This window comes from Babylonia areolata, chromosome 1 (assembly GCF_041734735.1).
Source record: "Babylonia areolata isolate BAREFJ2019XMU chromosome 1, ASM4173473v1, whole genome shotgun sequence".
NCBI lineage: Eukaryota > Metazoa > Mollusca > Gastropoda > Neogastropoda > Buccinidae > Babylonia > Babylonia areolata.
This window is the reverse complement of record NC_134876.1, coordinates 73,020,079-73,029,217: the sequence shown is the minus strand read 5'-3', so window position 1 is coordinate 73,029,217 and position 9,139 is coordinate 73,020,079. Positions and strand designations below refer to the sequence as shown.

The 9,139-nt window shown below is 42.2% G+C and overlaps 1 protein-coding gene across 1 annotated transcript in view; it reads left to right on the top strand.

The window, feature by feature from the left end:
• LOC143293528 (adhesion G-protein coupled receptor G2-like) overlaps positions 1-7,418 on the top strand; it is an 18,054-nt gene extending 10,636 nt beyond the window's left edge. Inside the window, exons 9-13 of the mRNA XM_076604445.1 lie at positions 443-573; positions 979-1,241; positions 2,114-2,183; positions 4,070-4,275; positions 6,170-7,418. Of these exons, the coding sequence (XP_076460560.1) occupies positions 443-573; positions 979-1,241; positions 2,114-2,183; positions 4,070-4,275; positions 6,170-6,528 (1,029 nt within the window). The 3' untranslated portion in view covers positions 6,529-7,418. The remainder of the gene's footprint in view (positions 1-442; positions 574-978; positions 1,242-2,113; positions 2,184-4,069; positions 4,276-6,169) is intronic.
• Positions 7,419-9,139: the final 1,721 nt, after the last annotated feature.

The following is a 9,139-nucleotide window of genomic DNA, read 5'->3' as shown; positions in this document are numbered from 1 at the left end:
AATAAACTAGTGTCAGTATCGGTGTCATTGTCATTGTCACTTTCAGTTTCACTTTCAAGAAGGCGTCAGAGCGTGTGGACTGATCCATATGCGCTAAACCACATCGGCTGTAAAAAAAAGTTGCAGAAGATGCCTGACCTTCGCATAAACCCAACTCGCATACGAGGCTCTGAGGAAGCAGTCATCTCGTTTTAACGCGCATAAGAATCAGCAGACTAGAGAAGAAAAGCGGATCTGACTCTTAAAATATTTTAAGACGTTCATTTCATTTATGTGTTCTGGTAAATTCTATGTTGGTTTATTCTGTTGCGATCCATGTTCAAAAGCAGCAGGTACCGTAAGCCCTTCTGTATAACCTATGACCGAACTGTCATGTTCTCTTTGTAAATGTTTGGCTTCCTAATCTTTTACACAAACCTTGAAAGCGGATATGTGATGGCAGGATTTCTACGAGCAGTCCGATCAGCTGGACGCAGTGCTGCACCAGACTGTCCTCGGCTGGGTGACCGTGACTGGAATGAGCCTCTCCATATGCGCTCTGTTCTGCACCCTCATGGCCTTCATCTGCATCAAGTGAGAGGTTTGAAGGATCAGTCACTTCTGAACGGTGCTGGTTCTGTTGTGTGTAGACCGACGCATTGGTTTTGGGGTTGTGTGAATGAGTGTTAAGAAGTCTGTAGGTTGAAAGTATGTGTGCGTACGTGTGTGTGCGTGCACGTGTGTGTGTGTGTGTGTGTGTGTGTGTGTGTGTGTGTGTGTGTGTGTGTGTACTGACGCCTGACTGAATGATGAGTGCCTAGAGTTCTTTTCTCTGACATTTTCACAGCCAAATTAAAGCAAAAACATCTTGCCAATGCTCATCACGGGCATCACAGTCTCAGTCCCAGTCTTCTTACCTTTCATTCCATCATCACCTCCTGGAAAAAACAAAAACAAAAACAGAACAACAACAACAAAACAACCACGCTGCCTCCTCAGGAAAATGCACCACATGCTCCCCAAACAAGTGCTCTTCAACCTGGCCTTGGCGATGCTGCTCTCCTGGGTTGTCTACCTTTCCGGCTTCAAGCGCGTGCCCGGAAGTGTGGCGAGGTGCGTGGCGGCGGCGGCGCTGCTGCAGTACCTGTTGATGTGCACGGCCCTGTGGATGCTGGCGGAGGGGCTGTTGCAGTACCTCCTGTTGGTCAGGGTCCATCGCCAGGTCAGCCACTTCCTCCTCAAGGCCTGTCTGGCCGCCTGGGGTAAGTGATCGCACGCAAAAAATATGCCTATCACCGCTTGGATTTGTTTAGCTTTTTCCCCCTTTATTCTCAAAAGTCATCTTCTATCACAAACACGATTTTACACTTTACTGTAATCTTTCTTCTTCCTCTTCTTCCTCCTCCTCCTTCTTCTCCCCCTCTTCCTACTCCGTCTTCTTTTTTTGTTGTTGTCCTCCTACCCCCTTTTACTAATGATGGAAGATGCTTGCGCTTGTTTCCCTCCGCTATTTCAGTGATAATGTTCAGTTAAAGGTAGACATGTATATACCTACATGTGTGGGCCAGGCATTTTCACGGCCCTCGACTTCCTTCCCCGTCTTCCCCTGTATTTGTGGCTCTAAACAATGGATGATGATGATGATGATGTCTTCGGGGATGAGAAAGAGAAAGATGATGATAAGATTTATGGTGGGGATGGCGGTGGTTGTTGCCTTGATGCTTTTCATGTTGGCATTGATGCTGGCGATAGTATTAAAAATGTATACATACATACATAAATAGACACATACATGCATACATACATATCTATCTATCTATCCCCCCTCTCTCTTTCTCTCTCTCTATATATGTATATATAATTATGTATATAAATAGAGAGGGAGAGAGAGAGAGAGAGATCAGTAGCAACAAAGTCAACAACACAACATCAGAACAGTGCTGTTGATAATTATGATACAATGTGAAGGAATCACACAGAATAAACCAACCGGATTCTGTTCACCAGCATATAATCAAACAATTATATTTTGTTTTGAGATTTTCATGGGAATACTCTACGAATATGCTTTTATTTGACAAACTGTTTGTTCCTTCCCTTCTGATGACAACTTCTCTTGTTGTATTTCGATCAGGAATTCCGGTGATTCCTGTCATAACCATATTGGTGGTTGATCTGAAAACGTACACAAGACACGAGGAATAGTGAGTACTTCACCTTCTACATTGTTTCTAAATTAGTTATGGTAACAGTGATAGATGTTTAATATGAGCTATGATAAGACCCGTATATGTACAGAATCTTTTTTTGTTTGTTTGTTTTTTTGTTCTCATTTTTATTCACTTCCTATCTTTTATGGTTCAGATGGATTTTCGTTATTGTGGTTCTTTTTTCAATGAAAGTTAAAAGCAACAGTTTTATCCACCCAGAAGCTTTTCCCGCTCATTTCAAGGTGCGGTTAGTGTTCTCCTGTTTTTTTTTGTTTTTTTTTTGCCTACCGTTAACACATTATTTCAAAAGTAGGTTAAGTACTATTCAGATTCATGCCTAGTTGTGGAATGATGACCTAGAGGTAGCGCGTCCGCCTAGGAAAGGAGAGAATCTGAGTGCTCTGGTTCGAATCATGGCTCAGCCGCCGATATTTTCTCCCCCTCCACTAGACCTTGAGTGGTGGTCTGGACGCTAGTCATTCGGATGGGACGATAAACCGAGGTCTCGTGTGCAGCATACACTTAGCGCACGTAAAAGAACCCACGGAAACAAAAGGGTTGTTCCTGGCAAAATTCTGTAGAAAAATCCACTTCGATAGGAAAAGCAAATAAAACTGCACGCAGGAAAAAATACAAAAAAAATGTGTGGCGCTGTAGTGTAGCGACGCGCTGTCCCTGGGGAGAATAGCCCGAATTTCACACAGAGAAATCTGTTGTGATACAAAGAAATACAAATGCAAATTGTTTTCTTCAGTTATTCGTCATGATAAAATATTATCATCCATGAATCAAAAAATAGAGAGTTCAGGATCTTTTTGTGAATATTCAACAATGCGATATCGTCTTTTGTTTCTCTTTTATTTCTGGTATCATTTCCTTCCTGCCTTCATCTCTCTTGTCTGTTATTAGCAGTATTATCAGTATTCTCATTCCCCTTTCATGAGTTCTCAATATGTGTGTGTGTGTGTGTGTGTGTGTGTGTGTGCGCGCGCGCGCGTGTGTGTATGTGTGTGCGTGTGTGTGTGTGTGCGTGCGTGCGTGCGTGCGTGTGTGTGTGTGTGTGTGTGTGTGTGTGTGCACGCGCCTGACTGAATGACACAGGGTACGAATGATGCGTGACCTAAAGGGAGCTGTTGTTCAGCTCTATCCAGGTAGACTGTTGTGCAAACGAATCCGTGTTTATAAAGGCCGCATAGCTTGGTCTCTGACCGCGCACGGGCGCTATATAAGCATCCTTATCAGTCAATGACCGAGGATAGGCGCTAAAAAGAACTAAAAAGAATCCATATCATTTAACAACCGAGGTTAGGCACTATGAAAGTAGATATATCCCTCTCAGTCAAAGACCGAGGGTAGGCGCTGTGTAGTATCTTTATTCTTATCTTATCTGTCTATTATAATCAATGTGCAGTATAGTAGGCTATGTTTATAATTATATTCAAATAATGTTTCTTAATTCTTTCTGTTTTTACATTAAGAATACTAGTTATTACCTGCAGTGTGTGGATGTATGTATGAAACGATGTACGTGATATTTTTTACATTTGTATCTTCGTAATATTTGTTGGGGCTGTTGTTGGCTTTTACAGTTATGGTCCCCATGTTGTTTACTTGTCTATGTTGTGATAATGCACCTGACCAAATTTCTCCAGTTGGAGATAATAAAGTTATTCTTATCTTATCTTATCTTATCTTATCTTATCCACATCAGTCAATGACCGGGGATAAGCTGTAAAAAAACTAGAACTAAAAAGAATCCACATCATTCAACGACCAAGGTTAGGCTCTAAAAACTAGTATCCATATCAAAGACCGAGGATAGGGGCTGTGTAGTATCCACATCAGTCAGTGAATCCACCTCCTTTGGACTCTGTGGGCAGCTGCTGGATGTCGGGATCGCCCCTTCATTTCGGTTTCATGCTGCCCGTGGGGCTGATCCTGCTGTGCAACCTGGTCATCTACGTCCTGGTGGTGGTCACCATCTGCAGGGTGAAGGCACGAGGCAAGCCAGGCAGCGGCAGCAGTGGTCGTGGAAAGGGGAGGGGCGTCAGTATCCGTGCCTCTGTGGCCTGCTTCATTATTCTGGGTAAACAAGGCTGACTGGTTTGGTTGGTTGCTGGGTGGTTTGTTGATTGGGTGTTTTACATCATTTATTGCTTCAGTATTCTGGGTAAATGAGGCTGATTGTTGATTGGGTGTTCTAAATCATTCATTGCTTCAGTATTCTGGGTAAATGAGGCTGATTGTTGATTGGGTGTTCTACATCATTCATTGCTTTATCATTCTGGGTAAATGAGGCTGATTGTTGATTGGGTGTTTTAGATCATTGATTGCTTCATTATTCTGGGTAAATGAGGCTGATTGTTGATTGGGTGTTCTAAATCATTCATTGCTTTATCATTCTGGGTAAATGAGGCTGATTGTTGATTGGGTGTTCTAAATCATTCATTGCTTCAGTATTCTGGGTAAATGAGGCTGATTGTTGATTGGGTGTTCTAAATCATTCATTGCTTCATTATTCTGGGTAAACGAGGCTGAATGGTTTGGTTGGTTTTTGGGTGGTTTGTTGATTGGGTGTTGTTGTTGTTTTTGTTTTTGGAATGATTCGTTGCAGAGTTGTACTTTCCCTGTGGGATGGGTGAAGGTAGGGAGGGGACCTCAAAGAAATGAAACAAGCGATCGGGTCCGAGGGAAATTAGATGTCCCCTACACACAGGCTGTCCACGGAGATTTGAAATCCTGGTCTTTCCTTCATTATTTTCTCTGTTCTAGGTTTAAATGCATTACGAAACAAAGAAAGAAAGAAAGAAAACAACAACAGAATTTCACAGTCAGTGTTCACTGACTGAGGAATCGATTTCATACTTTCGTTCCCTGCTGTTCAGTTGTCAGCTACTGATACCTTTTTTTTTCAGTCGCGAATTGTTTAAACGGAGAAGGGACATGGACTGATGCTTCAGACTGACGAACAGGCAGACAGACACATAGAACGAAAACACTCTTCACTTCATGATTCTGTCAAAAAATACCCAAAAAACAAACAAGCAAACAACAACAACAACAACAAAAAACAAACAAACAGACAAAAAACAAAACAAAAAACAAACAAAAAACAAAACAAACTACAACAACAAAACGTTGACAAGAGAATCACATCGGCACACAAATTCCAATTAAGTTGAAAAAAAAAACAGAAGAAAAAGGTGAACAGGAGTCGTGTCGGGTGTCTGGGTGATGGTTTGATTTGTTCATGTTACTGATATGCATGAACTGTCAGCATGTTTGTTTGTTCCGATGTGTGCGCATGTGCGTGTGTGCAATGTGCGCGCGCGCACGCGTGTGTGTAAATGAGAGAGAGAGAGAGGAGGAGGAGAGATAGAGGGGAGAGAGAGAGAGAGGGGGGGGGGGGAGACAGAGAGACAAAGACAGACAGACATACAAACATACAGACAGGCAGATAAACAGAGAGATAGAGACATAACCAGGCAGAGAAAAACAGCTTGACAGACCTTCAACACAGACAGACAGACAAACAGAGACCATCACATTATTCCTCCTCCTGTTCTTCTCCCCCATCTTCACAGTAAGTTTTCATTTTCCTGTTGAAATGTTTATTTTACACGTCGGTTGTTACATTGTAGAGCGCAGTTGAGCTTGTTTAACGAAGGTTGGTTTGTTGATTGGGTGTTTTGAAAGGTGAAAGGTGCGATTTGTATCAAACTATTAATATTACACTATTATATTATAATCATAAGTATGGTTATGTTTATGATGATGATGATTATTATCATTGTTGTTATTGTTTTTGTTGCTGTTGTTGTGATTATTTTTTTTCTGCCATTTAAAATAATACATGTCGTATTTTGATTATAATTTATTTTATTATTTTCATTTTTACTATCATGATGATGATGAATATGATGATGATAATGATGATGAATATGATGATGATAATGATAATGAACTTTTCCCATCCACAGGTCTCAACTGGCTCTTTGCCTTCCTGGCCGTGGGCGACGCTCGCCTGGTGTTCCAGTACCTGTTCACCATCACCACCACCTTCCAAGGCCTCCTCATCTTCCTCCTCTTCACCGTGCGCGACCGCCTCTTCCAGGAGTTCGTCAGAGACAAGGTCCGTCAGGGGATGGCCCTGGTAAGGTCCTCCAGCAAGCCTACTACGAGCAGCAGCAGCGGCAGCAGGAGAAGTTCTGCCAAGAGAGAGGAGGCAGGGGTGTTCGTCGCGTCGTCGTCCGGTCAGTCGTCTGGGAAGAAGGGTGGTGGTGGTGGTGGGAGTGGCCGTGGGGAAGTTAGCTCGGATATCCCTTTGAAGGTTTTGTAGAGAGACTCGGAGAGAGAGAGAGAGAGAGAGACTGACTGACTCACATGTTTTATTGTCCGTTTAGCATCAAATCAGTGACATGGCTCGAGACCTGTTTTTGTTTTGATTGAATGTTATTATGATTCATCGGTGTTTGCGCATTTTTATGATGTCTTGTTGTAAAATAGTTCCGTGTGCATTGGATCGACTTGATTTGATTTGACTTGACTTAATCATGTTTTATTTCAAATATTTTAAAGGCGTTCTCTGGGTCTTCGTTGTTATACTTTGTTCAGTTTTATTTTTTTTATCATAAGAGAAAGAGGAGAAAGTAAAAAGCAATGGGATGCTGCATGGATAAAAACGAATTTTCCAGTCAGCGCCAAGACAGACAGGAAAATCCAATGATGGGGTATAAATACCCACAATCTTATGACTTAAACCGTTCCTCTTTTTTGTAAGCAAGTTTCTGAGTTTGTTTTTCTGTACTTTTTGTTTTCCCGTAGCAAGGTAATGGGAAACGCCAAGCATCGATGGGTAATAGTTGTGTCCCTTCGCCCGACCGAGCATGATTATCACCACGTCGTCTGAAACTCTGTCCGTGCTTGATAATTCCCTGTCTCCGCCTCAGTCAGATGGACCAGTCATTTATAAATGGGGTTCAACTTTTTCTGTTTTTTCTTTTCTTACATCGCTGCTCCATGTTTATCATTATTTTGTTGATTGGGGTTTGGTGGGGTTACCACTAATTTTGTATCCAGCTTGCTTTGTGACAAAATACACAACATGTAACTGAAGCTATCCCTTTTTTTTCCTTTATGTGTCACGTTTGTTTCTAATTATATGAAATTTACTTCTTACCAATGTAAATGGTGATGCATATACGAAGCACAAAAATAAAGTCTTTTTGAATCGTCATTTTTGTTCTTCTTGTGTTTGGCTCAGTCACTGTTCAGGCCACAAAACCCCATGTGGTTAACTTACCTTGTTTTTTCTCATATCGACTTTGTTAACTCTCTTCTGACTTGCATTCCTGACAATATCTTTCACCCCCCGCAACACCCCCTCCCCCCGAAAAATCGAGTACTGTGCTCATGGCTAATATTTAGAATATCTTGACAAATCATAGAACTCCTCTTCTTGAGAAACCAAACAAACTAGCAGCCTATCTCTTGCAGGAGAGATAACAAACTAGCTAGCTCTCGCAGTCCGAATGTTGAGCTTAAATCACACACCCACCAAACACACGCAATAGATCACACATCAGATCAATCTGGATTGATAAGTGTGTGTGTGTGTGTGTGTGTGTGTGTGTGTGTGTGTGTGTGTGTTGACAACGTTGAGCTGAACGAAAGCATATTTTGATATGTTATTTCATGTAATAACATTATATTCTTCTGCTCCTCTATCTAAAATTGATATCATTTCACTGGTCCTGGTCGTCGATTCATTCCATTTCATGGGCCTGTGAAGTGTAACATTACATGACTCATGATGCCAGGTCTATTCCTGCTTGATTTATTGAAATGAAACTGTCATGCAAAAACACCAAATCTGCAGTGAAGTATACCTCTTAAAAGAGAGAGAGAGAGAGAGAGAGAGAGAGAGAGAATCAAGACAAATCAAGAGTTAGAATTTTAACGACGCGAAATGACTCACATCACTCGCGCACCACGCCGTTGCAGATCTTGCAAGACGGCTGCACATTTTGTACAGCGACTGAATCTTACATCAAAATTATGTGCAGTAGCCATCAAAATACAACCACAGACATCCTTTTACCAGGAATCGACAATTTTTGACGCAAGCCGCCATGTTTTTGTGCGTTTACTTTTGCATGGTTTTGGGGTGGGAAGATGGGGTGGTGGGGATGTGGGGGAGAATACTCTGGCACAGACTGAATGACCACGCCGTTGCAGATCTTGCAAGACGGCTGCACATTTTGTACAGCGACTGAATCTTACATCAAAATTATGTGCAGTAGCCATCAAAATACAACCACAGACAATGGGTCATAGAATCTACTAATGGTAGTATAGCTACAGATATGCACGGACATTGCCGTTAAAATACATCCCCTGAAAACAGGAAATTACAAAAAAGAAAAGATATGTGCATTTTGATATGCATGCAGCTACGTGAAAGAAAGAGACAGACAGAGACTAAGACAGCTCTAGAGACAAAGAGAGAGAGAGAAAAACAAATGACCGACTGTCAGACAGTCAAGAGAGAGGTGCAGACCAGGGAAACCGATTCAGCTTGAAAAACCTACAGCCTTCGTCCCCTTTCCCTCATGAATATTCCGGTAATCTGGAATCCCACTGACTAACAGGTCTGTCACTTTGAAGGATCGCCATACTGAACGGATTAATGAAGTGGAAACTCCAAGGTATTTGTAGGGTCAGGGGAGACAATAAGTCAAGCTGTACTATCCCTTGGGAAGAGACGTATATCGGCTGGAGGTCCAAATTAACTGGTTGACGTAATATTTGTTAAGTTTCGTGTGTGTGTGTGTGTGTGTGTGTGTGTGTGTGTGTGTGTGTGTGTGTGTGTGTGTGCGTGCGTGCGTGCGCGCGCGCGCGTGTGTGTGCGCGAGTAATGTCTGCGTGTTTTGTGTCTGTCTGAGGGACAG